This window comes from Pollachius pollachius, assembly GCF_949987615.1.
Source record: "Pollachius pollachius genome assembly, chromosome: 15".
Lineage (NCBI taxonomy): Eukaryota > Metazoa > Chordata > Actinopteri > Gadiformes > Gadidae > Pollachius > Pollachius pollachius.
The window spans coordinates 17,832,532-17,859,989 of NC_136948.1; the positions used below are offsets into that span (position 1 = coordinate 17,832,532).

Sequence of the window (27,458 nt, forward strand, 5' to 3'; positions counted from 1 at the left end):
GGAGAGTCATAAGGAGAGAGATAGGGAGATAGAGGGAGACAGAAGGAGAGCAAGAACGATTACCAATGGAATATCATCATTCCATCATCCCTCTTTAGACCCTAGTAGGTCAAAATGAATACAAAGAATTAAAGGTAAAGAGTAAATGAAGAAAGAACTGCAGCGGCCTTCATGAAAGGAGTACTTCATTGTCATCTCAATCCAATTACACCACGCCTGTGGTTTTCTGAAAACCTTGGGCCAATGAGTATGCCTGTGTTTCCATTGTGTGTTTTCATAAAATGTTTGCACTGAACACTTCAATGAACACTTTTCAAGTCCAACGTAGATCCTGTAATTGAGGTGCACCCAGCATTGGAAGAACGAGTCTCAAGCCAATGTCCATCTATGGCTCAATGTTGCATCAAAGCCCTGAGAGGCAGGATTCACTGAGTCTTCCAACAAAAGTAAAGTATGTGGCTGAAAAGAATACTGAATAGAAAAAGGTCTGTTTGTTCCCTAAGCCGTTCCTATAATTAAAGTAACAGCCAAAAAAATAAGACACACATTTTCTTGAATAAATTAACAAAATTCAAGACACACATTACCTACAATGTACACCCAACTATACAAACTGCAGAATGCAGATTTGTATACTGAATGTAAAGTGTAGAAAAAATTAAAAGAAGTGAAACAACTTTTCTCAACACAGTTGGTTGCTAGCCCAGCTGGCAAGGTACACAGTCATTTAACAGGCTATTAATTAGCTACAGCTAATTAGCTTGACTGAAATTTACAAAGTTGCCTTTATTTTAGCAGTACTGTACATACATTTTTAATTGGAATCCAAATTACCAAATGTCCATCTTACGAAACATCTTATCCCTTCCAAGCTCGTCTTGGTGTTTTATAACCACATTTTGCACTACAAAAGGAAAGACCATTATAAGATCAAAACCCAGGCCAAGTATGACCTTTACTTTGAAGCCGGAGAGAGATCCCAAATTGAAATTCCTGGCTCTTGGGACAAGTATTATACTTTTCTTTTTTGCCAACCATAAGCATTTTTTTTACAAGCAAGAAATTTGGTATTGTGGGGTGGAAAGCGTAACTCCGGAGCAGTTCATAGGCTTTTAAAAAGGACGATGAAACCGTCCCTGCCACACTTTACAAAGTTGCAAACTTGCAGATGGTATATTTAAGGTATGGGAGGGAAGGCAGGCCGTGTGATTGAGTGGTCACTGGTGACAAAGGCACAATTCTGGTCGAAGCAAGGCTCGTTATTTCAGCCACCTGTTTTCCCCTTCTCTCTCGTCTTCGTCTGCTTGCTGGAGGCAGTGAAACAGGGGTTTTGCATTAAAAACCTCAGAAAACAAGATAACAACCAGGATACACCCTTTTCATTACAGGACGTGTCATGAAGATTGATCCGTGTAGTTGTTCCCACAGCATAATCATTTTATTAGCGCTTTGAGGTCATCTGTCTGACTGTGGTTTATGCTCCTATCCAAATCATACTGACGTATAAGCTAATGCACACACACCCCCGTTCATAAAACCACTGTCCGGGGAGAGTGCTTGGTAGACGCGAGCGCACAACGAGATACAGTTGACGCGAAGGTCACGGAGGCTCCACAGTCATCATTGAGTGCGCCAGCAAAAACACCCGAAAAAACTGCCTACTCCTTTCCAAGGAGCCGGGTGTGCCTCGCCATCGACGGCGGTACAGCGAATGTGTCGGGAGCATATTCTCAGCGTGAACGTTGGCAGAGCGATAAACCAAACTGTCACAGATCCCCGGGATCACCCTGGCTTATGCTGGTGGCACGGAATCAATACACACCCAGGGAACTAACCAGATGGAACTTTCTCTTTTTTTCGCCCCCCTCTTTATTTGCCCTTCTCAACAGTGATGAGGGCTGACAGTGATGAGGAACAAACATGCATCTCCCTGACGAGGAGTATCCAAATACAGGGTTCAGAGAACAGCATGTCACTTCCATGTAAACCCGATCGACACGGGGCCCACGCCTCGGCCACGTCTCTGCACACATCAGTACAGCGAGAGGGGGCGGCGGAGGAGGCAGACATCCCCCGCGCCATCCCAGCCTCTCAGCTGAGGACGGATCGGCGCACGCTGGATGGTGCTTTAGTGACCTCCAGTGGAGGGGAATCAGCACACAGCACATTACTCAGCAATCGAATGGAGAGCCAATGCTTTTTGGCAAAGCCATCAAAGCCATAGAAATAAAATAAAACCACAAAACAATGAATGTTTTGAATGTTTTGTCGGGGAATGATGGATTGTAGCTACATTGGATCATCAGAAAAGGAAGTTTCGTTTCCCTGACTGGAATTGAAAGCGATGTTCTCTGTGTATTGGTTGCAACCAGGGATGTGTTGTACCTTGTATTGAAGGCAAATGTCAATCCTGAAGTGGAGATTCACAGCGATGCTGTCAAGCGAGCCTTTTGAAATTTGAAGCGGTAAAGCACAAAGCCTTCCTCTGTGCGTGAGCCCTCACCGAAAGGGCACGTCTGGGACATTTGTATTCAAAACAGTGTTTTATAATGCCGTCTACCAACTCTGAACACCCTATGCGGCCTTGCAAATTCCCCAAAAAGGTACATGTTTTGCAAATGAAACACACAGTAAAAAAGGGCACATTCTGAATATGTGAATTTAAACCCTGGGTGTGAAGTTGAACCACCGCAGTATTGTTTTTGCTTTTGTGTGGGTTGCAATCACAAAATGCCCCAGTCAAATCAATACAATTTCATCACATGCCCATTTTCCTTTAAATGTTGTATATAAAAGGATGAGGGAGGGCCACGCAGGGAATGCCTGGGGAATTTTACTAGGGGAGGTAAGATGTGGCTATCCAAATGGAACTGGAGCGGTGAGACGGATTTAATGTGGGGGGGGGGGCATAGACGGGGCTATCTAACTGTTAAGAGTTTAGAAATAAAAACAAAAGATTTAACAAGCCTCAGAAAAGACACATCTTGAGAGGAGCGAGGTGACATGGGCTATCAAGGGAGGATTGTGATGTTAAGACATTAAAAAGCCATATGTCTGGTAGAAAGAAAAGCAAACAGGAGACAGGAGCTTGCCAAGTAGTAACTCTGGTGCGAATATTCACCTCTGTATGGATCCGCCACAGCAACAGCCCATCCATGATAGGGAAGTGTCTCAATAAACCCTATTTCCCCCCGCCCCCCGCCTGGCTAGTTTGATATGGACCGGGTAGTGTTCTGGAAATCTTCAGATCCTATGGGAACATTCTCTTAACTACTTAAGGAGTAAAAACCAGCGGAATAATCTCGAGCCACTCAACCGTGTCAAGTTTTTTCACAGGCAAATTGCAGCAATTTAATGGCGCCAACTTTGCTCGGAATAATATTTGCATGTTCCGTTTTTTTTTTTTCCATTTTCTTTGTGACAGGTTCATAAGTAATGGGAGCAGATAGCCGCGGTCGTATCTTCTGCTGTTCAGGCCGTGCGCGGTGCACCTCGATCACTGGCTGTCAAGACGACAGCATGCCCTTGCAGTGGTGAGCGATACGGAAAGTTCACCCTTTCTAAAAGTTCACTTTTACGTATCCCACATAGGCCTTTCTTATATCAACAGGACAATTTATTTTATCGTTCATCAAACTCTTTTGCATGGGGGATAGATAAAGACAAAATACATCAATCTTCCCCTTGTTGTGCTGACAAAGAGAGTGCAGTCTCCACAGATACCATGGAATGACTACCAGAGCCGGGGCTGTGGTAATGACAGAGGCGTCTGAGCGTCTGATAAGGACTCTATATGAGGTCGGATTTTGAGTTTATGAGCCCAAGAGTGATTTGTTTTAATGATGGCAATTCTGCAGGAGCAGCAGAAACTAAGAAGCATTTTACGAAGCGTCAATGAACGCATCAAGAGTCTATTTCTATTAATGCACATAAATGGATTATATCATAATAATTGCTTACCGTTAACAAAATCTGACTTAGTACTGGGAAACTTTAGTTTGATTAACACGGGCTATACTGCAAATAGGCCACCAGTCGTTAACCCAACATGATGTCATTAGAAATCTTGTTAATATGAAGTCTTGTTAAAGTCTTGTTAATATGCAGTATATGTGGCCCACAATGTCAGAATACAGCTTCTAGCAGACAAGCTCATGTGTTACAACCACGGGGAGGGACCAAGATGTTCAACTGCAAAAATAGCAAAACAAAAATCACTGGCATCGACAGGAAAGTAGCAAGTTCCCCTCTTGTGGTTTTGTCCCCAAAGCTCTCCCCTTTTGTAATTATGGGCTTGGAACTGCATCACAGATTTGATTGCTGTCCAGAGCAAGTTCCAGGACCTCGAGAGGCCAATGGACTGTGGATATTTCTTCTTTCCACTTTGCTCTGAGTGTGGGCGAGAAGAGCGATTTGTAATACATGCGGTGGACTCCCTGACTGACAAAATTGACAAATAACAACCCGGGGACAAACAATCTGCGAGAGGGTCGATGGAGAATATAATTATAGTTAAGGGGTTTTCTCTGTGTGGGTTGACAGCAGGCCATGGCTTTAAATTTAGTTTGAAGAGTGTAACCAGACTGAAATCTAATTCATATATTTTCTCTGCGTGCGTACGTGCGTGACTGTGTGCGTGTGTGCGTGATTGAGTGACTGCATCTGTGTGTGTGTGTGTGTGTGTGTGTGTGTGTGTGTGTGTGTGTGTGTGTCTGCATGCGCGTCTGCGTGCATGCGTGTGCGTGTATCCGTGCAACGAGCATGCTCACGTGCGTGTGTGTGTGTGTGTGTGTGAGCGTGCATGTCATACTTTGAAAGCAGGGTTTGCTCCCAGCTCCAAGAGGCATCTAACAGCCGAGGTGCATAGATTGGATGCAGCGATATGTAGGGCCGTCCCAAAGTCAAAGTCACTGCAAGTCGCATCCACGTCTATAGACATAGAAAGAAAGAAACATTAGATGAGCATGAGATGGGAATACGTCCAATGGTCTTATCAAACACTGAATGTAAGCTGAGGTGTACTTCCACACTTTTTGGTGGACACATGGGCAGCGCACTGCACAATGGGAGTCTGTTTGGCTTCCACTTTGCTACGTCACCTGACTTGGACCTGGTCGCAACACATCCTGAGATGGGATTTTCAAACCCCGTGGCAAATTGGCATCACACACAAAGAGTAAACCTTCTTCCACAAAAACACAAAACCCTTCTTATGCGCCATCCTGCTTGATGATATGCAGCCGTACAGCCCACCCGAGTCCCCCCCCCGCCTCTCTGACAGACAGCCACCGAAACCTGCCGCGTTATCCCACTTCCCCCTCTCCTACTTATCTGCACCTCACCCCGGAAAGTCAGCACAGGGAATCATCTTTGCATAAAGCGCTTAAAACTTATCGCGGTATATCAGCCTCATTCTACGTGTGACCGAGAAAGGATGAGCTCTCAATCGTCTCGCCGCCGCCCCTCCCCCCAATCCCCCACCGGTCACACATATTTAACGCCCGTGTCACTGATTTCTACCTCATTTCCATGGGTCTCAATTATACCCAACATCCCCCCAACGCACCTCGGGGTAGAAGTTGCGCCTGATGCCTGAGCTTGTCGCTAAGTGAACCGCGGACAGTGGCAGGTGGCTGAAGAGAATCTTAAAGCCGCGAGTCAATCACTAAGCGACGTCCATGAGAGCTGTGCTCATTCCTTCAGGTGACGTTAGAGAAGATACAACAAAAAAAAAACAGCGCTTTGGAATCGGAGGTTCACCGTGCACTGTGTGCACGCCAGTGTTGACGGATCGCTGACGTGGCCTAACTCAACCGCGGGCTGCTACACGTCTCTCCACGCTAATAGCACTCCATTAGCAGACTCTACGCTGCACATTTTGCCCCGGCTGTTGCTGTCAGCTGTCAGGCTGACGGATCGTATTAAGGTGTTAAACTGTTGAACGTAAAGCTGAATTTACATATCAAAGGTAGGATTTTTTTTTACTTCTAAACGTGTTGTTAAAATCATTATGCAAATACAATTTATCATTGTAACAATAATAATGAGAACACATTTCATCATAAATAAGATAATATAAGAAAGTAAAGTAAATCTCCCAATTAGTATAAAAACCCTCATTGTTATTATATTTGAGTCACTGGTGCTTGACGGTTGGAGAACAAAAGCTCTTCAGTCCCATGCTGGCACCACCAGACACGACCCGCCCCCCCCCCCGCCTCCCAAGGCTCTCCAGGCTCGTACCCCCGGGCTGGGAGGCCTGCAGCACCACCCTGATGAGCTGCGGCACGTCGAAGTAAGCGGCGTAGTGCAGGGCCCGCATGTTGGTCCAGCGCGAGCGGAGGTTGGGTTGGCCGCCCAGGGCCAGCAGATGGCGGGCGAAGCTGGCGGCCGTGTCGGCGTCGCCTGGAGGAGGATTAGGATGTGTGTGAGTGATGGGGAGGGTAGGGTGGGGCAGGGCAGGGTGGGGTAGGGTGGGGGAGATGGACAGATGTGCATCTGCTTTGACCCATCTAGTGATTTGATTTTTTTTGTTCCCTTCCATCTCTCTAGCTGTCACTGCCTTCAAATAACACAGGAAGGGGTAACAACTCTCAAAAATAGTAATAATTCAATAATTATAAAGTAATGCATATAAATGCATCGATATGAAAATGGAATGTGAACTTTAAATAAAGTTTAAATGCAAACAACTAAAGATCAGAGTCCTTTGACGTGAGGTCAAACCCGTGCAGGAACAACAGCCTATTGGCCTACCTACCGATGCCCGGGGCTCCAGCCTTGCAGCAGTAGTGCAACAGACTCATATCTGTCAGCCCGTCGCGGTCATTCACTCCGCAGCCTCTCTTCAGAATCTGTGGTTCCGCAACGCATGCAAAGCGAAGAACGGAGGATAAAAGGACATGGTTTAGATCCCCCCAGAAGGGAAGACGTTGGGTAAAGTCTGAAGGAGACAGGTGCTTTGTTTGACTGCAGCATTTCACTGCAATGCAGATACCGGCCCAAAACAGTGTGCTGGGTTGAAATGCATTAAACTTTACTTTTAACACCGCCAGTGTTTGGGCAAACTTTGGTTGTTATGTTCTGGTAGTAGGGCATGACTTATTCGTCGAACTTACTTTGTACCATAAATAATAGAGCAACATGCCTTGTAGCACTGTGTGCTGAAATTGAACCCTCAAATAATGAAGTTGGACTTTTAGTTGTACTATATTTCTGAACATCCCATGACGCAGATTAGGCCTGCACAGGTGTATTGTTTACTAGTCTGCAATGCAGTTGGTGAGCTCCTATGTTCTTTTATGACTTGGGAGTGGAGGACTACAAATAAGCAGTTTACCCTACAGGGCCATGAGACACAAATGCACCTTTTCCATCGACAGTACCAGCTGAACTCGCCTCGACTCTGCCTCGCCTTTTTTTGCGTTTTGATCGCCAAAATGTGGTACGTGGTACTGTTTTAGTCTCACCTCCGTCGAAATTCCAAGAGAGCTGATCGAATACTTTTGTGTGACGTAAACAGGCTGCTATTGGTGACGCCACTGGACGAATAATGATGAGCGCGACATCGGAGCCTGACGGAGCCGGCATCTTTAAATACTAGCATCTGCGTTCAGTCAAAAATAGTGATTGATTATTGAATATGGCAGGATCAGCGCGCAAGAACACGCCGTGGACCGTGACAAGAGGTGCAGACGCTCCTGTGCGAAACCCTGTCTGTTGATGTGTCGCGTGGTCGCGTATGAGTCGCAGTTTTGCGCATGCGTGCTATGACGACCCGCCCACGTTGAAGAGGTACTTTTCTAGATGGAAACACGACTTGTCTGGAACCTAACCAAGTCGTGCCACGCTAAGTCGTGGCGAGTTCAGCTGGTACTGTCGGTGGAAAAGGGGCAAAAGACAGGAGAGTTCGGGAGCTGAATGTATGCATGGGGTGGCGGGTTCACCTCACTGCCGATGAGGTCGACGTTCTTCTGGACTTGGGGTACCCATTGTCGGAGGACTGCAAAGAGTTCAGGTACGGTCGTGTTGGGGTCCAGCAGAATCTCCCTGCACTGATGGTCGCTGGGGTCGAAGAAGGAGAACTCTGAGAGGTGGAGAGAGAGGGAGACAGCAGGGATTGGGTTAGTGCAGCACGTCCCGGTGTGGCTGTGGGGGAGGGAACATCTCCTGGCTTCCAATTGTTACTAAACATGTGTTTTTTATGACCGCTTAAAGGCTGAGCCTATTAAATGTAGTGGGATTTCCAGCCTCTATACGTCCTCTCACAACAACCTATACTGAAACATTTATTTTGTGGCCGTTGTTATGAATCCAAAGGTTTTATTGGATGCAGTATTAGGGGGTTGGCAGGGCGCCAGTGAATAACAATGAAAACTATTTCTCTCATTTTTAGAGGGGGGGGGGGAACTGCATTTTGTGGGCAATAAATGGACAATGGATAAATGTAATGATCTCATCACTCATAGATTTTTTTTTGGTCATGATCAAAAGGGTTCGACCCTTGCAAAGTCATTTTACCCCTAATGATGCACCATGTAAAACCGATCGTACGTTTGAGAAACTCTCTCCCTAAGTGCTTGGAGTCAGACTACACTCAGGCAGATGAGCTGTGGCCCCACCAAAGCAGCAACCCGCCCAGCGCAAGAGAACACCCCACAGGGTGTCATTCATCATACACGCCAATATATGCAGTGTGTGTGTGTGTGTGTGTGTATATGTGTGTGTGAGTCTATGCGTTATGTGTGTGTGTGTGTGTGTGTGTGTGTGTGTGTGTGTGTGTGTGTGCCTGTGTGTGTGTGTGTGTATATGTGTGTACGTGTCAGCATGTGTGCGTGTCAAGGAGACTCACCACAGTCGCTGGGCATGGGTGCGGAGGCCACCTGGTGGATGACAGCCTGTTGCGTGCCACTGTTCTGCAGATGGGCAGACAGGCGTGCGTGATGGCCAAGGACAGAGTCCCGTCCTTCCAGAGGCTCGGGGACATCCTCCTTAGTCATCTCCCCCTGGGGGCCTGAGGTCGAGCAGGGAGAGGGGAAAAAAACATGAATTAATGGTTTCAGAACAGCTGGGCTATTTTGAGAGGGGAAAAAGTAGGTCTTAATCCCAGCGAAAGACACCGGCAGCACTGCGTAATGCGACGACACAGCCAGAGCTGGAGGCTTTAAGGCGGCCTGCCTCCATATGTGGGCCCTGTCTCTAAAGACCACCATTACGTGAGATATAGTGACCACGAGAATCATGTCAGATAATTGTATTTCTTTGGGTTTGTTTGTGGTCATATTGACAGAAATTGTAGGGAAATAGAAGGCCATGGTATTGATTTGGAAATTAAACCTGCACCTAGATTAAGACAGAGCTTTACTTCAGAGAAGACCATGCAGAGCAAATTTGTCCCGTTTCAATGTATGGTAGCTATCGTTCATTTGGTGAAGCAGCCACATGACATTATGAGTACAGTCACCTTTCAAGTTGTTAACAATGAGAGGGAACTAATTATGTTTGCTAGGAACAGGCTAGGGCTTCTATAGCCTTCCATATTATCTTCCATGCCTTACTGAAACACAGCCCCTTCACATGTGCACAGAATATAAAGTACAGCAAACATTGTAAAGCTTTTCAAAACATTACTTCACAAGAGGTATATTGGTTGATGTAAAACAACAGCAAACATTATATATGAGAGAGAGAGAGAGAGAGAGAGAGAGAGAGAGAGAGAGAGAGAGAGAGAGAGACTCGCAACCACACAGTCTGATTCTATCACCACCTAGCCCTTGCAGATTCTCACTCACTCACTGTTGGACTCTCCATAAGCCTCGTCCTGGTTCATCTCCACAAGTCCAGCTAAGACTAAAAACAACCCTGCTAGGACCAGAGACTGGGTGATTGCTGGCCACAGAGAGAGGTCGGCCTTTTCCAATCCCAACACCCCACACATACACAGCAGCCTGTCTCTGTGTGGGCTCTGAGATGATCTTCTGGCTCCCAGGTTTAGTGGCTATTTTCAGCCTGTGGTCTCTGAAAGAGGGTATTTGAGCTTCTGACACCAGTCGGCTACAATGTCACTCTTGATTGCCAAATATGTGTGCTGCTGTCCACTCACCCACCCGACACCAGTTAAAGTCTGCTTGGCCACAACAAGGCTCGCTATGCAGAGAATGTTGCTGTGGGGTGAGAGTGTACACAAACATTGTGCAACGGTGGCAGCAAGGTGGAATAGCACGCAAGGGAGGCTTTGCCGGGTTGTGAATGCAGTGTCATCATTAAAGTGACATCTTAACTTCGCCTGTCTGGACAAGAAACTGAATCCCTGACTTATGGGCTCAATTTCCCATAGCCCACCATCTGCTCTGGCTCTCTGGATGTGTAAGGAAAAGGCATATTCAGCCCTCAGTGGATAAAACGGTGCCTGAACACCTTGTCCTTGCTCTGAGAAGGGGAAAGTAAGTTCATGGAATCCTATGCCTCTCTAAGGTCACTGACCAGCTTTGACAAGACTATGCCAAGATAAAAGATGGGAGAGTATTGTCCTAGTATCAATAAGCCCCTTCTTGTTTGTCTGCCCAGAATTTCCACAATCATCCCCATCACTAACCATAACCTGACTATTCCAATTAGGAGGCATCCATACATTGATGGATTACTTTGAGTGGCCATATCAAATGACAACATGTCACTGCAGTTCTGATTATCTGCAGTGACATTTTATATGCCTATGTAGTCATAAAAAATAACGTCATTTATACATATAAATGTCAAAGTCGGGACTTCTAGGCCAGTGTTGCTCGATAGAGCTACCTTGTTTTGAGGGAGCCAAACATTGACCAGTTGCTTGCAAGAACTGCTAACAGACTCCCCCTCTCCCCCACCATAAAGCATTTTATTCTCAGAATGCCAAAAGATTAAAGGAATGTTTAATTATAGCCAAACATGAATAATGAGCGGTAACGTTAAGTGTGTTGCTGGGTTCTGCTTAGACAGACGAGCTGATAGTAGCTGTAGGAGAAACATCTAGGCTCAGTGGGTTGTCTACATTGGTACATAGTATTGTATTCACTTTATTGGTGACTGGTCGAACAGGTTTCAAGCACCAAGAAATGTCTCAACGTCAGGTTGTTTAGAACTTAATTCAATCGTAATACGTATTGTATAAATTAGCAGGAGGTAGCTAGCAGATCTACGTGGTAAGCCTGCATATGATGGGCCAAGCCTACTGTTCTGCCAAAGCCTCCAACGATGTGCTTTACAAACACTCCTTATGTCATATACATTGTTAAATACGAATAACAAAATGTGTCATTACCTCGACCTCTATTCCTTCCAAAACACTTCTAATCATGAAGTAATTTGCCGGGAAAATACCATCGCAGCTGTCAAGTTTGTTGTTGTCGTGACGTATAGCGACTTCCGGTTTGAAACGTTATTATCAAAACAAAAGTATGAAAAGTGTTTTGGGCTTCAAAATAAAAGGTACAGATATTCATTTGGATTGGAATAAAAATGGGCAGATGGACCGCGATTGTGTTGCATTCAACAACAACAACTATCCGATCTTCGAGCTAATAAAAAAATATGAGTTGTTTTAAAATACAAGTCTTCTTTAACAGAAGGCAAATGCAAAAGCTATAGAACGGGGGAGGGAAAAAGTCTATGAATGGCACTAAAAAAAACAAGGGTCATTGAGCTTCCTTCGTCACAGCGCTGTTTCCAGGGGAGATCTAAACAAAACAGGAACAAAAAAACAGTGCATGTGGACAAGCAGTGATTTCAGAGGCGGATTTCACTTGCTGAAGTAGTAGGTGTTAATTAACGTAGGCATTCTACGGTCATAAATATTACGCGTTCACATTTGCATATTGTACAAAAAAATGGAACTTAACGATTTGCGACGTGTGTCTTCTGCCGGTTACCGGTTACCAGATCGACCAATTGGGGGCATTCCCAATGCTACCAAACATTTAGGTTTGGTGCGCAAAGCACCGAAAAATAACAGCAAAGAAGATGGCCCTTCAGTGGAACATCCATCCAAAAGTGACCCTCTTACACAAGACCAAATATGGCGAGAATGCGTGCAATCGGAAATGAGTGCAGTCCGTAAATGGTAAATAGGAGTGTTTGAGACTATTAAGAATCAGGTGTGGTCGCTATGCTGTAATAATTGTATAATTATTATGTTGCACAATATGACAATTCATGTTCAAACTGCACCTTAATTGCTCATTTGCACTTCTGTTTAGTTCTCCGACTACATTTCGTTGTCTCTGTACTTGTACTCTGTACTCTGCACAATGACAATAAAATTGAATCTAATTTAATCTAATCTATAATTTTTGTTGTTATTCGCAGGGAGAAGAATTGGAGCTTTCTCAAGAACTATGATCAATTGGTAAGGGTTAAGAGGCATGTTGCAATATAAATATTGTCTATGGGCCAGGGTCTATGATATGCAATATGAATTATAATAATGAAGGAACTCCTGTAGCCTACATCCAATAGACTTGCCATGACATCAGTGATTACCATAGAACTAGTAATATAGAAATATAGATCTAGATTGACCTATTGAGCAGTCAGTCTGTGTCACTCTCATTTCCTATCTTTCCTACCCCTTATCTAATCAAGGATCTGACCAATCTCTCCGCGGTTCTCCCCCATGTTTCAGGGGCGGCCGAGGGGAGAGGAGCCTGTCCCCAGCAATATGTCTCCGTTCTCGGACAAAGTCCCCAACACAACCAACCGGGTGCTGGGCAGCAGGATTGACACCCCGCTGGGCCGGGAGGTGATGAGGCTGGACCGACTGATGCTCCTGACCAGCAGCCGTCGGTCCAAACCAGACCCGGAGTTTCTGCCCAGTTAGCTATAGCTAGATATTTAACCTTGTTCACATTAAATAAACAGCACTGTACCTTTTCACATCACATCAAAATATAACGCTTAATTATTTCATTGCTGCAGCCTATTTTTGAATATGTAAGAAAAAATCTCAATAAATTTGAATATTATGGAGAAGTTGGTTAACTTCCATAAATCAATTTAAAAGTAAGACTCATATTATATTAATTCATTACGCCCAAAGTGAAATATTTCCGGTCTTTATTTGTTTTGATCTTGATGATTATGTCTTATAGCTCATGAAAACCCCAAATTCCCCCAAAATCTCAGACATTTTTAAATTTTAAATGACCAGTAAAATCACTCTCATCTTCCTCTTGACAATACCCCATACATTTTCTATGGGGTTCAGATCAGCCAAGTTTGCTGGCCAATCAAGCACACTAATCCCGTGGACATTAAACGAGGTATTGTTACTTTTGGTAGTGTGGGCAGGTGCCAAGTAAATGCTTGAAATATCTCAGTTGGGGTGTCGATATAATGTATGAGATCCACTTTTAAAATGGAATTATTGAAATGAACTTTTCTACAATATTATAACTTATTGAATCCAGCAGATAGCGCCAGAGTTCCAATAGAAAACCAGGGCTGCAGCAAAACTTACACGGTCTGCCAGTGGATGTGTGCGGAAGTGAAATTTGAATGACTGTGTTAGCAAGCAAGAGAGCGCAAGAGCCGGGGGCACCGCAGCAACGTATGGGTGCGTCGCCTCTCCGCATCGACGCATTGAGTCCGTCTTCTGATCAACATCCACCTCACTTTTGTGTCGGGTTTTGTCCGCCTACGTCCGTGCACAATGGAATCGCATGAATTGCTGCACATTGCCAACTTCACCACGCTATTCGTCTGTATGGTGCTGAAATTCCCGCAGATTTTCCTATTGATGCGGGCCAAATCAACCAAAGGAGTCAGCCTCAACAGCCTTCTCCTCGAGTTGATAGGGTAAACGTGTGATTGTATCTGATCGAACTTCCTAATTCTTTGTCTTTTTGTTGTTATGATGTGCACAACGCAGTGAAAGTAATGTTTTAGCGTTGATTCCCATCAAGTTATCCCACAACGGTGGTACGTGGAGGGGAGGGCAGGGATGGACCGAGGGACACTTTCTCAAAGATTACCAATGGTAGTTTATTTGCCCTATGAATTTAAAAAGACATTTGCTTTGCCATGACCTCGTAGGATCTAGGAACACGCGTTTGGCTTATGCAAGAAACAGGAAGCTGCATTTTTTTTTCTCACAATAAAACTTGATATGTTTTCCTGCAGGCATCTGTGCTTAGCTGGCTGTGTGGCCATTGCTTGTCGACTGTGGTCCGAGCAGTTTACAACTCGTGGCAATCTGTTTTCACCGTCCCTCCATCAATTAAACCGTGTCTCGGTTCCGGTTGACAATGCGAACAATGTGTCCATCCATAAGGTTTCACTTTCACTCAGGGGGTAGTTTGTCCCTTTCTTGAAGAGTGCGATGTTGGAGTTGTAGTCAATTTCAAAATATTGAAGCGAGCTGAGTCTTATAGGAGGCTTTGTGCCTACATAATTGACCAGTGTCTTGTCTCCTCTTTGTGCCTGGCAGCAGTCTCTTCTATGTTGGTGAGCCATGACCTACTAAAAGTGACCAGGGCGCATGCTCGAATGGATTACAGCCTACATAACAGTTGTTTGCCTTGTGAAGCATTGTGCATATGTATCCACGTTTTTTTAATTTATTTGAATGTGAAGGACATTTAGGAGGAAAACCATTTACTCAAGGTCCAACTATCTGCATGGCAACCAGTGTCTCTAACCAAAGAACCTGATTTGCACGTGTGTTGTCTTTGTCAATTCTGTTGCTTAGCCTACTCATTCCCAATTTGTGATTCAGTTGAACCCCAATGGACCATAAATGCAATTCATAATCCACCTCTTTTGCATTGTGGGCATGGCAGTTTAAGCTTATGTTGCTTCTTTTCGTTGACACGACTTTGTCCCCATGTCTTATTTTAATCAGTTACGTGTCTCTACTCATCATACAGGTACCTTGTTTTCGTAGCGTACCAGATATACTACGATTACCCACCACCAACATATCTCGAATACCCGATCCTCATTGCCCAAGGTGAGTCCCCACCACCTCAATATTGAAAATTGCAAAAATAGTGTGGGAGAGAGTTCCAGAAATTTCTTAAGCATAATTTAAATGTATTAGTTTCAGGCATTTACATATCAATAATGATAATTTGATCTTCGCCAAGACCAGTCTTGTCTTGAACTTCAATTTTGAACTTCTAGACATTTAATAAGTAAGTAATAGATAGGTACTTAAGTCATCCACAAGGGGAAAGTCACCGATGAGGAATCCTGTTCTAGCCTGGCTTTTTGTGTCTTTGTAAATGTTTTGATTTGCTTGTCCACATAGTTTACTTAGTTTAAATGTAAAACCCTTTGCTCTACATTCTGATCCTGCATTGCTGTTTACTGTGCTACGGTGGCCATAACATCTCATCGTCTCTCCCTATCCTCTAGATGCCATGCTCCTTCTGTTGATTCTTCACTACAACGGCGATCTGCGACAGAGTTTTGGCTATGCATTCGTGTATCCTTTCACATTTTATTTTAAATTTGACTACGTCAACACAAACATAAATAACACATTACACACACACATTAGGGACTGTGTATTCTGTGGGAAAGAAGTCAATGCCTGCAGATGAGTTGAATATGAATTTTGCTCTTTGTGTGACGGCACGTATCTGGTACCTTACCTTAACGTGCTGCTCAGGTTCATCGTGGGCTGGAAGCTCATCACTGTGCAGAAGTGGATCATAGACTTAGCCATGGTAAGAATCTAATTGTGGCTTCAGGCCCTCGATGTAATGCGTACATTTTCTCCATTCTTTTTTTAAATATCTATTAAAAAACACTATTAAAAAAACAAGAATTTCAACTTATCTGTTAAACTAAATGTGTTTGACTATGTTAATCAATTAATATTGTAAGACCGCACAGATACCTCGGCATATGTGATGGGGTTCAGTACACCTGATATATTTTTACGACATTTCCTTGTGTTTCTAAGTTGTGAAAGGGCAAGAAATGCAAGAAAATTCCCGTCCGATTATTTTAGTTGGACTATAATGTTATATCAACATTCATTTTGAAATGCATGTTTCTCATTGGATAGTTCCCCACTGACTGACGGCTCATAACAACTTGGTCCAACAAACTCACAAGCTGTGTGTGTGTGTGTCTGTCAGAGTCTGTGCACATTCATCAGTGCAGGCAGTAAGTTTGCCCAGCTGCAGTGCTTATGGAGAGCCAAGGACTCCAACCAGGTCAGCGCCCTGTCTTGGTCCCTGGCCATCTACACAACTCTGAGTGAGTGTTCTCGCAGTACAACTCAACACAAACCAAGCGTGCCAGTTGATGAGCCACATGTCCATGCATTGTACTGTCGAGAAAAGATATCAACAAATGGTATCAGTAGGGGAAGTTTAAGTGAACCCAGCAGACAGGGTTATGGTTTTATAGAGACCGCCATTGTCCTTTTTATATTGATTTATTGAGCCTTTTTTGTGTGATAATAAAATTTGCGCTTCTGGGGTTAACAGCAAGTCAACAGTATTATATATATTACAGTATTAAAATACAGTTCTCTTGCTTTCAATTAATCTTGTTTTTGTTTTGTTTTATTCTGTTACTTGAATAATTATATATATTTTTTATTATGTTTATATATATTTCGTTCTATTGTTTTATTTTGAAGCACTTTGAATAACCACTGTGTCTGATACTGCTACAGAAATAAATTTGACTTTGACTTTTGACTTTATTAGTCCCAAGAATGGAGGGAATACATGATTGTGAGATGCTTTATTGCAATGTATAGATGCACTGACATCAATCTCTCACACATTTCAACAAGTATTTGATAATATTTTAACATGAAATGGTTGTGTCTTGTTTCAGCGAGGATCTACACCACCCTCATGACCACTGGGGATACGCAGGGTAAGTCTGCTTGAATTGTACACATCTGTGAGAACTATCATTCAAAAAGATTAGCATCACCACTTAAAACAGTTACTATACTAGATATGCTTTTCCATTACTGAGGTTGAGACTTGTTTGTACAATATTCAAACATAATATAATGAGTCCCGAAAGTATTGACGCCGAAACAATTCTAGGCCGCTTTCGCCCCGTCTATCTTTTACTGTAGTTATAACTTCAGCCACTAGAAGCCGCTAATGGGAAAGCACAGTGCAGGTTTCACTCTGTATGACACCCTTATTGAGCCTTTTGTTACAGTGCTGGTGCGCTTCGTGGTCATGGGGCTGCTGAACATATGGGTGCTGGCCACGGTGCTCCACTACAGGAGAAAGGACGGCAACAATAGTAGCAGCAGCACTAAGAAGGAAGACTAGGGGGCGGGGGGGGCTTTTTAAGTTGATACTTCCCTGAAGCCGCCCAGGTTGTCCATGTCTGAGACCTGCATTGTATCCTTGTCTTCCACTGTTACCAAAACGACTGGTGGAACATAAATGTATCCTACAATACCAACACTTCTCTCTTTAGTATTTCGTATTATAAGTATTATACCCACACACAGAGCATTCAAGTCACTGGACATTTGTACAAGAGATTTGAGAAATGCAATATTAAGAGATGCTGTGACCAAATATTACCTCTTCAGGTGATGCGGATATACTGTATTTTTGAGCCATGTTTTTATTCCATAAATATTTCAATAAAACAGACCAACAATAAACCAGACTTGAATATTGATATTTAATGTTGCCTTTCAGCTTGTTTTGTTGTTCACTGGTGTACATTATTTTTACTTGAACCACACAATAATTCCAGACAGAAGTCACATCCATGTCTTTATTGATAAAGTGGTTATTTATGTGAGAGAAGTTCGGTAGCAAACATGCAATCTGGATGTAAACGCCCTTAAATACAAAGTGGACAAGCCAGTATAAATAATATACAATGTGCGTTTTATGTCACGTAAAATATATATATACTGTGTATATTTATATGTATAAAACATGCTGCTTGGTTAAGGAGGAGCACTTCACACAAAAAAAACACAAGTTGCTCTCCCCCTACTGGGTGAGCCACACACACACACACACACACACACCAAAACGTGTCCACACTAAAGAGTTTGGTTACTTTTAATACAAAAATATCAGGACAAACGTTTATTTTTTTAGGAAAAAAAATATACTATTGAAATCTATAGTGCTGTTCGGTTCATACAATTGTGTGGTGTTATCTTGTTCCAGGGAATCAAAATAGAAAGGGGGGGGGGGGGGGGGGAAATTGGTTCATTTCATTTCAGAAAGCTGGAATGTAGAGGGCTGCACTTAGATGAGGAGTAACTGAGAAACCATTCAAGTAGATTATGATTAAGGTAGAGTCCTATGCGGTGCACAATCTGCACATTGAAAACTACTTAAAAAAAAAGCCAGGAAACGATCATTAGGAATTAGGAACTTCCAAAATGACCTCTTTTACCTTTCGTGTGGTCGGTCCGTGAGGTGAAGTTCATGGAATCGTGTTAATTCAAGCCGCCCCCTTGGCTGTGGTTTGTAGCGTAGGCACACACACACACACACGCGCGCACGCACACACACGCCCACCCGATGAACCGGCTACCGTAAAAGAAGCGGTGGGCGTCACATGTGAAACTGCTCCTTTGATACCTCGTTAATGTTCGTCGGCTCCTTGCTGTTGAGTCGAGTGCCTTCTCCACGACTCCGTCGCTCAAACCCACGGCAGGGGAAGAAGCATGAGGAACTTTGCAGGTGCAAGGTATATGTGGTTTGTACACATGTATACAACAGCATGATTGAAGAAATCCAGCTTTTCTTTTTTTTACTTAATCATAGGTCAGGTGATTCTTTTTTGCCCTTTTACTGTAGTGTTCACCATGGGACCCTTTAAACAATCGAAAAAAAAAAAAAAAAAAAAGTTTTTCTTTTTGTTGGTCATGTGTCCGAGTTCAGCCATTACAATTGTACTCCTTGCATGGACGTGGTGGTGCTGTGTTGAGGTAAGCCGAGGCCTATCAGCACTCTCCTTCAAGGAACACTCCTACCCTCCTACCCCACCCCATCCCATCCCCAGCAATAGCCTCCTCTCCCCCAGAACTGGCCATCAGTCAAGACCCAGGGATCCCTTCTGGAAGTGTGTAGAAAACAAAATAAAACAAATAAAACAAAGCTTTCAGAGTTCCCAAAGCGAGACTCCCGAAACGGTCCTGATGGAGGAGAGTGATGGTTGTGTTCCCCGCGGCGACCAGGAAAGAACTTCATCCAGGGATAGACAGTGAGGGATACCTTTGGCAGGTCGGTCGGGGTCCAGATCAGCGCGTGATGTGAACGTGGGGACGCTGACTCGGTCCCGAGAGAGAGTAGGGTGGGGGTGGGGGGGAAACTGCACCCACATTTCCATCAGCGAGGTTAACTGGAAAGAAGAGAAACCAAGATAAAGTGAGCAACGTTAAATGAAAGTATCATGACAAGCAGGATCACAAAAGGGCACAAAAAGTCAGTCTGAGATCAGTGTCTCACAAGAGAAGAGACAATTATGCTGACTGCATAGTTGTAAATAGGGAATAATGTACAAACCAACAAATGAATGCCAAAACATTAGTTACATTTAATTAATGTCTTTTTCAGAAAACCTGCAAATTTTCTTCCTTAGATTGTTTCTGCAATCTATACATGTGCCATGGGAGTAATATTATTAAAAGCATATTGCAGAATTTGTCCACATACTGACAGTTATGCTGCAACACAAAGATGATGGCCGTTTTATTTCACATTAATGACTCCTAAAGACAGTAATGCATGTAGTGTGTTTAAAAGTTCCACATCCTATGGGTTAAAAAATACCATCCTGTAGTCTTCAACCGTACTGACTATAAATGACCCAGCACAAAAGTTGCATTCTAAATACATGACAAGTGGTCCATCACTTTTGGATACTGTACTTTCTTGGAGTTAAAAAGAAGTTCCAGAAACACAATAAAAATGATTTCAATGTAACTTTTGCACAAAGCAGACAGTAAATATTGAAAACTGCACTGATGCATGCTCATTTTTCTCTCTCCATGAAAGAGGTAGAAGACATCCTGAGTAATACATCATTCCACCATAAGATGGCGACCGTAAGACAAGTTATAGTCTTTGCGCACAGAATCCTTATAGACATTGTCCTATTGACACAACAATGATGGACATGGGAGTTACATTTCAAGGTTAGGATTATCGATTTATAAACTTAAACTAATAGCTTTCAAGTTCCATCCCAATTAGATGAACCATCATTAACAATCAGGCAAACTAGATCTCCACCTGAGCCTTATGGCTTTCCTCCATATCCAAGACACAGCTCTTCAAAATGAAAGCCAAAAGGTGTTCAATCATTATATTCTAGTAGTATTATAGTCATTAGTAACTCCATCCCCTCATTGAAAATATGTTCTGCACAAGACATATTTGGTTGCTTAGCAATCCCTTCACACACTGCACTGCACAGCAGAAAAAAAAACAATAACACACTGCACACAGGTTGTCATGGTTACCCTACGGGCTCATCAAAAACGAATAGATGAAAAGTCATCGTCAATATCATCCAGGTGCCAGTGCCAGTCTTGGAGACCCACATCCAGCAACCTGAAAGTTAAGAGTTTCTGCTTTGCATATCAAACACACAAGCCACAGCCATTCATGTAAGACATGTCAACCCTATGTGTGACCTATACAGAAAAAAAAATATAAACATACATAAATATAAAAACCCTGCTGATGATTCAGTCACAGTAGAGGATTCAGAGTCCACACTAACAGGACTAAACAATTCAAACTTTCCTTTGTATGTACTGCCATTAACATGCTGAATTTGCACAAGTTATGTCACTATTGCACTTTATACCTCTTCTGCAGACTGTTCCCCTGGACTACTGCTTATCTCGGCCTCCCTATGTAGCGACCTTGCACAGTATCTTATGTATTTTTATCTACTGGTCTCTGTCATTTGTGTTTCGATGGTGTTTCCATCACTAACTGTTATCTTAGTCGGTGTCTTGTTGATGGTGTGTTTGTTAATACTGGCTGCATCCTAATCTCCCCCATTGGGATCATTACATTTTGACTTTGACAGTGCCAACATACTGGTTACAATTACCATCTCAAATGATCGTATAACATTTATTTTGGAAGGGTGAAACAGTGACTTTTTTTATCGTGCATCCTTTAGAACCAGAAACAGTTATCATTATCAACATTGGTACCGGACCTTGACAGTTACTAAAGTATGGCAAGTAGCATCACCTGGCAAAGCATCAGCCACTCACTAACATCTATGGCAATAGCCAGACAGATGCTGGTGTCTCCGAGTGTTTATCAGCAGTTAGTCAATAATCAATGGAACGAGTTAGGGTTTGGTGGGACAAGGAATACCATCAGGGTGAAGCCCCAATGAGACTTCTGCCTCAGCAAGTACGCGGAAATCCACCAGCCACGCAGAGATGCGCTCACGGACCTACGCATGTGCGCGAAGACACGCAGTCCACCCAAAGGTCAACACTAAGCTGCCCGTCTCTAAGGAGGTACGGGTCATCTTATCGCCCATCAGTCGAGGTACAGGTCAACTTATCGCCCATCAGTCGAGGTACGGGTCAACTTATCGCCCATCAGTCGAGGTACGGGTCAACTTATCGCCCATCAGCCGAGGTACGGGTCAACTTATCGCCTATCAGTCGAGGTACGGGTCGACTTATCGCCCGTCGGTCGAGGTACGGGTCAACTTATCGCCCGTCGGTCGAGGTACGGGTCAACTTATCGCCCTTCAGTCGAGGTATGGGTCAACTTATCGCCCGTCGGTCGAGGTACGGGTCATCTTATCGCCCCTCGGTCAAGGTACGGGGTCAACTTATCGCCCGTCGGTCGAGGTACGGGTCGACTTATCGCCCGTCGGTCGAGCGGTGAACAGACCCCCTGCGGCGTAGTGCATCGTGCGATAACCGGACACAACAGGGAATAAAAACAAAGGGTTCCCGGCTTGCTCCCGCTCACCTGCTCTTGCCGGGAGGCAGCTGCCGACTGGGCCTCCTCATGGACTGGCTGGGCTGCACCTTCATGGAGGCGCGCGGGGACGAGCGGGCAAAGTGCTCCGTGGCCGGGGGCTTCTTGGGGATCTTCTTGACCAGCCGGCTCACCCACTTCTGCTGCTCCTCCTGGGAGATGGCCAGCAGCAGCAGGTTCTTGGCCGTCGACACGTCGTAGTTGACTAAGGGAAGGCGAAGACAAGGTTAGAGGTTAAAACCATGGTGGACCTGTTTGGATCGTCATTTTGGGTATAGATTGTGTAGATTCATATTACGGTTCCTTTGATGGAACCAGTGGCCACTGTGGGATGATATGTTAGTCGTGTTACATAATGGTTGCGTCCCGATTGGTAGAGTGGGATGATCACAAACATCCAATTTCACTCTAGGAAATTTGGCATTTTTAGAAGGGGGTACAGGAAATATTAATAATATAGATTTTTTTTAAACTAAATTTATTCACATTACAAATTAATCTGAAGTTTCGGCAAACATTAAGCCACATTTCTATCAAACATTGCATAATTCCTTCTAGATGAGGGATAAAGGCCTGAATGGTTTAAGACGACCTCGTCACCATTACATAAGGCGTGCCATAAGGTCATGAGCCTCCAGACGTTGCCTCTATTCCATGACTCTTTTCACAAGGTAGGTTCCTAATAAGGAACATCTCCCAGACATGCATCAAGGTTGGAAGAAGAAACACCCCAACGCGGTTGGGACGCGGCCAACGGAATGTGTTTACAGACATGTCAAGAGGAGACGCGAACCTTGCGCCGCAGGGATGAACCGTAACATGGAAATGAGCATAAGAATACACGGCCCACGACTTTACATTCCTCTATACGTGTTGGCCGGTCTCCAGTGAACACGCCATCGCCAGCGCAGGACTCAAAGCTCTAAAGAAAGTCATTTAATTTCCAAGCAACGTTGAAGAAAGCGCAAACGCGGGTGACGCCAGAAATGGGAGAAAAATAGGGCTGAGCCTGTAATTAAATATAGTGGTTTATCCACTTTAGATGGCATTGTTAACACTGACTTATCGTGACAACCAGTAATATTTTTCTGAATTAATTAAAAGATATCCCCTTAAAGTGATCCAAACACTTTGAAACATCCTAGAATCGAAAACCAGTTAAAGCCCGATACCATACTTTACATTTCAATTTATACCTCATTATGACCCCTCCACTAGAATGATTAAAACTGTATATATACCGCATAAGTGTATAGTTATATTAATCGTTGTCATAAAAATCCCTGTGAATATTGCAACACTGTGAATCCACAGCAACCCCAACAAAAGACACAAAGGAACAATCCCACTATAGAGACGGGCGTGGCCGGGCCTCCTCCCACCTCGGCACGGGGCGATGACCTCCTCCTTCCGGTCCATGTGGTCCTTGTGGCATTTGATGTGGCAGCGGCGGCACTCGAGCGCGGGCGGCGGCTTGAACATGTTCCACAGCGGCTTGGTGCACGCCTCGCAGTTGGTGGGGAAGTGGTAGAGCGTGGGGATGAACTCGTGGCCCTTGTGGCAGAAGTAGCTGGACTTCTCCCCGATGGGTAGCGGCTCCACCTCCGGCTCCTTCTTGCTCTCGCCCTCGTTGGCGTACAGGATCTGCCGTGGAGAAGGAGAGAGAGGGAGTCAGTGATTACTACAATGGTGGCAATCCGTGTCTCTGCTAAAACTGACTTTGGCATCGGTTGGAGGAGACGTCATCGGGTGAGGATCATGTTCCCACACAACGTTTGCCTGCCGGTTGTCTTTTGTCTGGTTTTTGAATGCGTCAAAGGTGCCTTGTCAAATCCATTCCTTTCAACTAGTAATCCCGACTTTGGTTCCTCTACTGATCAGGTGCAAGTGACGAGTTGGAAGGAGCATTGTGGTGTATTCAGTGAGAGAGCGAGAGAGAAAAAGCATGAGATCTTTACCGGCTAAGTAGTGGTTAGGCATCTTTCCCACGGATGTTTAGGCCAAGGGCATTGGGTATCGAACCCAGAACACCCTAGCTACGGCTAGACTATTCTGCCCCTTGAATAACTAAAATAACAATAACCTGAAGACTAATAGCATATTGGCCGCCGCAGCTGAAATCCAACACATCACATATGTGCAAGTTAAATCGTTATTCTGGGAAATATTGTGTAGAAAATGACCTGGAATATCCTTGGGATTTCTTTGGCGTCAGCACGGTACACATCTGTTTGAGTGACAGGCCTCACGTGGAAGAGTTTGCTGCGAGAAGGAGAAAGGACTTCATCATGTAATTCACACTGCAATCACACACAGAACACCGTGTTATTCCGCACATCACCACAGGAATGCCCCAAAACGTTTTTTGGAACGTTTTCCCCAAAAATATGTAATCGGATCTCGCCCCTTTCAGGGTTGATTTTTCGCGCTTATTAAATCTGACAACAGGGACAGCATTGTAAAAAAAAAAAATTCTAAGTGGGCAGTTTTGATGCTGTACTCACTCTATATCCAGAACCATGTACGGTATAGACTGCTCCTTGTCCTGTTCGTTGTTGTAGAACAGAATCTTCTTGCTGCTGACGATGACATACTGTGAAAGCGACACAATCCAAACACATCAGGACTTTGGGAGGTCTTTATTGTGTCTATGTTCAATGTTGATATTTTGGCGCCACAACATGGAGTTGCGGCCTGTTTAATTTCACCCACCTTCTTGACCCATCCAAACTTCTTCGTGTTGTTGCGGACAGGGAGTGAAAGCCAGCCCTCCAGCCTCGTTTCTAAGAAGACAAGGGAACAACACAAACATTTGTACAGAAATCATGAATATGAAAAACTCTTATTTTTTTATGGAAAGGATAAAGGGCTTGTGATAAAATAGAATTCATTGTCTGTCTTGTCATACTGAGCCATGTAGGTTGTGATCTGCGCTGGTCTGCAATTCATGAACAACTCTGACCTAAAAGAAGGAATATTCTCTAGTGTTATGCCTCTGGCTGTTTACATGGAGAGTACACAAAGTTTAAAGTGCGGTCAATTTTACAATTTACCTTCCCCTGCGAGAGCAGACGTTCACTCTGATATTTACTTTGCGGATCAGGGTAAACACTAAATTGTTGGTGGGTGCTTTTAACAAGGTTTATGTTTTGTTTAACATACTCTGTTGACATACTGAACATTAATGGTTTATAGCGTAGCAAAATGTGTTTAGTGATTGGAGGACTAAAGAGATATAGACGGATGGACATAGAGGTAGATTATAATATATTTTGAATTTTTGTAATTCAAAAAATTCAAAAAATATATACTATATATGAAGGACAAGAAAATATAAAATACTTAAAAGCTAGGGTAGGCAATTAATTTAAGAAGCATTTTCTGACATATTTGTGGAAATTCTCATCCCGAGGGTAATCAATAAATCAAATGAACTGACAAAATAAATGAATCATGTATCCATGGCTCTCGCAGGCCTGTAATAAGACAATAATTATAATATGATCGGGATTAAAATATTGGATGGCGTAACCGCCTGTTTGCCCACCTCCCCGTCTACCTGCGTGCACTCGTTTCGCATGACCGAAGTCTTCAACAATGGTAGGCAGACCTATAGCCATCGTCTCGTTCGTTTTGGGGGAGTGGCTTGGGAAGTGGCTTTGGGGGAGTGGCTTGGGAAGTGGCTTTGGGGGAGTGGCTTGGGAAGTGGCTTTGGGGGAGTGGCTTGGGAAGTGGCTTTGGGGGAGTGGCTTTGGGGGAGTGACTTTGGGGGAGTGGCTTTGGAGGGCGCCGTAAAGTGAGCGGTGGGATGTTTCAAAATCGAACGGCTTTGGACTGGTTTCTGAAATGGCCTACCCTAGCTTTAACTAACAACAATATGCATACTTTGTTTATTTAGGTACAGAATGCACTCCGGCCCCCACTGGGGGGTCCTTGTGTACCTGTGTAGGCGTCGTCGGTGTCCATCTCGGGCCCGCTGCACACGCTGGCCGTGTCCATGGACTGCACGCTCAGGGTCTGCAGCGTGTTCCTCAGCTGCTCGATGTCGCTATCCTTGCTGTCCAGGGCCATCTGCAGCTCAATGCGCATCTGGTTCTCATCCGCCATTTGCTGCAAATCAGGACAGGGGATGAAGAGCGTTGAGGAACCTTTTATTTATCAACATATCAAGATGTGGGGCTCGAGACTGGCAAGGCTGGCACTTAAAAATAGTACTTAGCATCGTGTAGTATCTTATCCTAGCTATCTCTGTTGTATACAGGGAATGGTTTAACCTAGCAATTGTTAGTGCTTTGCACTTGTTTGTATTAACATCCCAGCTGTACCGACAGCCACATGTTGTTTCTCTTCTTCTCTGACAACTTTACTTATTGTACGTTTCTTTGGATGAAGTCATTTAAGTTGTCTGTTCAATTCCCAAAATGTTAATTTTCCACTGATGGCACTAGCTTTTTCATTTTGGGGGCCCTTTACAAACCCTTAACACCCTAAACATCATCCCAGTGCCGCACTGACCGCCTGGGCGTCGTTGATCTCGCGCTGGTACTTGATGATGGTGCTGTTGAGCTTCTCCTTCTCCGACCGCAGCTCCAGCTGCAGCTTCCGGTTCTCCTTCTCCTTGCGACGCAGCTCTGTGTCGTTGCCGCGGCGACTGCCCACGCCACGCAACTCCTTCCTGTTCATGATCTCCGCCAGCTTGTTGACGGCCTGCCAGGAACAAACGGGGGGTGGGTCCTCGACGATTAGTTAGAGTTGTGCATGTTTCAAATGGACCCCGATGCAATGTCTATGACGGGTTATGTTCTTAATTCGGGTATTTCATTCTTAAGCATTGATTGTCACAGTTCATACCGCCTTGACTGATATCAGGAGGAGTTGTAGGGGTTGTCTCATCCATCAAGTAGCATCACACATTCAATTTCAGTAGTGGGTGGCTAATATCACAGTCTCCCATCTGTGATGGGAGACACCCTACATGCATCAAACGTGTCCGCCCATAGAATGCGCTCCTCACCTGGGTTTTGAGCGTCCTCTCCGACCACAGCTGCTTCTCGAAGGTCTGCTTCACCTGGCTGATCTGCTGCTCCCAGTTCCTGATCTTCTCGCCATCTGTGGGTGGCAACACGAACGCGGTTAAAAACACAAAAGTTGTGCCAAAAAATAAACACAGTAACAATTGTTTTATCAGAGCAAAGTATAAATGGCTGTATTTTTCCCTTGCTTCGTTTTTTTGGACACAACATTTCTAAAGCATTATTTGGCATCTGTCCAGACACGGCTGTGTGCTTTGGGCTTGAGGTGGATGTATAGCAGTGATTTTGATGGCAGGCAGTAGTGGGAAACACTCACCTTCCATCATGTCCTTCAACTTGTTGTTTAGCTCCTCCTTCTCATAGGCTAGGTTAGCCACGTCGTTGGTAAGCGTGCGGTTGGCCTCTTCCAGCTGTGCGTGTTTGTTGGTGTTTGTGGGGGACAGAAATGTTGTCACAA

At 44.3% G+C, this 27,458-nt stretch overlaps 4 protein-coding genes across 6 annotated transcripts in view; 2 read left to right on the forward strand and 2 right to left on the reverse strand.

Annotated features, from left to right (window-relative positions):
* LOC307087159 (CAP-Gly domain-containing linker protein 4) overlaps positions 1-11,392 on the reverse strand; it is a 37,929-nt gene extending 26,537 nt beyond the window's left edge. For both annotated transcript variants that reach the window (XM_079752630.1, XM_079752629.1), the window contains exons 1-6: positions 11,303-11,392; positions 8,852-9,013; positions 7,947-8,086; positions 6,761-6,854; positions 6,244-6,405; positions 4,811-4,929 (exon numbers count right to left, since the gene is read on the reverse strand). In XM_079752630.1, coding sequence (XP_079608756.1) covers positions 4,811-4,929; positions 6,244-6,405; positions 6,761-6,854; positions 7,947-8,086; positions 8,852-8,999 — 663 coding nt within the window. In that variant the 5' untranslated portion in view covers positions 9,000-9,013; positions 11,303-11,392. The remainder of the gene's footprint in view (positions 1-4,810; positions 4,930-6,243; positions 6,406-6,760; positions 6,855-7,946; positions 8,087-8,851; positions 9,014-11,302) is intronic.
* A 475-nt stretch (positions 11,393-11,867) lies between these two features.
* cimip5 (ciliary microtubule inner protein 5) lies at positions 11,868-12,856 on the forward strand (the record flags this gene model as incomplete). Its single annotated transcript, XM_079753087.1, has 3 exons — positions 11,868-12,100; positions 12,346-12,385; positions 12,662-12,856. 3 exons carry the CDS (start codon positions 11,868-11,870, stop codon positions 12,854-12,856), a joined length of 468 nt encoding a protein of 155 aa, XP_079609213.1.
* A 685-nt stretch (positions 12,857-13,541) lies between these two features.
* On the forward strand, positions 13,542-17,643 carry slc66a3 (solute carrier family 66 member 3). Its single transcript, XM_079752176.1, has 7 exons — positions 13,542-13,833; positions 14,904-14,986; positions 15,394-15,463; positions 15,650-15,707; positions 16,125-16,245; positions 16,837-16,878; positions 17,179-17,643. Exons 1-7 carry the CDS (start codon positions 13,688-13,690, stop codon positions 17,292-17,294), a joined length of 636 nt encoding a protein of 211 aa, XP_079608302.1. The 5' UTR covers positions 13,542-13,687; the 3' UTR covers positions 17,295-17,643.
* Positions 17,644-17,740: 97 nt separating this feature from the next.
* Positions 17,741-27,458, reverse strand: part of rock2a (rho-associated, coiled-coil containing protein kinase 2a) — a 36,606-nt gene continuing 26,888 nt past the window's right edge. The window contains exons 24-33 of one of the 2 annotated variants that reach the window (XM_079752174.1): positions 27,318-27,411; positions 26,983-27,077; positions 26,484-26,675; positions 25,910-26,078; positions 24,681-24,751; positions 24,473-24,561; positions 24,152-24,230; positions 23,351-23,612; positions 21,960-22,173; positions 17,741-19,344 (exon numbers count right to left, since the gene is read on the reverse strand). In XM_079752174.1, coding sequence (XP_079608300.1) covers positions 19,341-19,344; positions 21,960-22,173; positions 23,351-23,612; positions 24,152-24,230; positions 24,473-24,561; positions 24,681-24,751; positions 25,910-26,078; positions 26,484-26,675; positions 26,983-27,077; positions 27,318-27,411 — 1,269 coding nt within the window. In that variant the 3' untranslated portion in view covers positions 17,741-19,340. Of the gene's footprint in view, positions 19,345-20,004; positions 20,559-21,959; positions 22,174-23,350; positions 23,613-24,151; positions 24,231-24,472; positions 24,562-24,680; positions 24,752-25,909; positions 26,079-26,483; positions 26,676-26,982; positions 27,078-27,317; positions 27,412-27,458 lie in introns of those variants that run through there. The other variant, XM_079752175.1, reaches the window with a different exon arrangement.

Coding starts and splice junctions, on each gene's coding strand:
- slc66a3 (XM_079752176.1), top strand. CDS start 13,688: ATGGAATCGCATGAATTGCTGCACATTGCCAACTTCACCACGCTATTC. Junction 15,464..15,649: donor AGTTTTGGCTATGCATTCGT/GTATCCTTTCAC, acceptor CGTGCTGCTCAG/GTTCATCGTGGGCTGGAAGC. Junction 16,879..17,178: donor GACCACTGGGGATACGCAGG/GTAAGTCTGCTT, acceptor CTTTTGTTACAG/TGCTGGTGCGCTTCGTGGTC.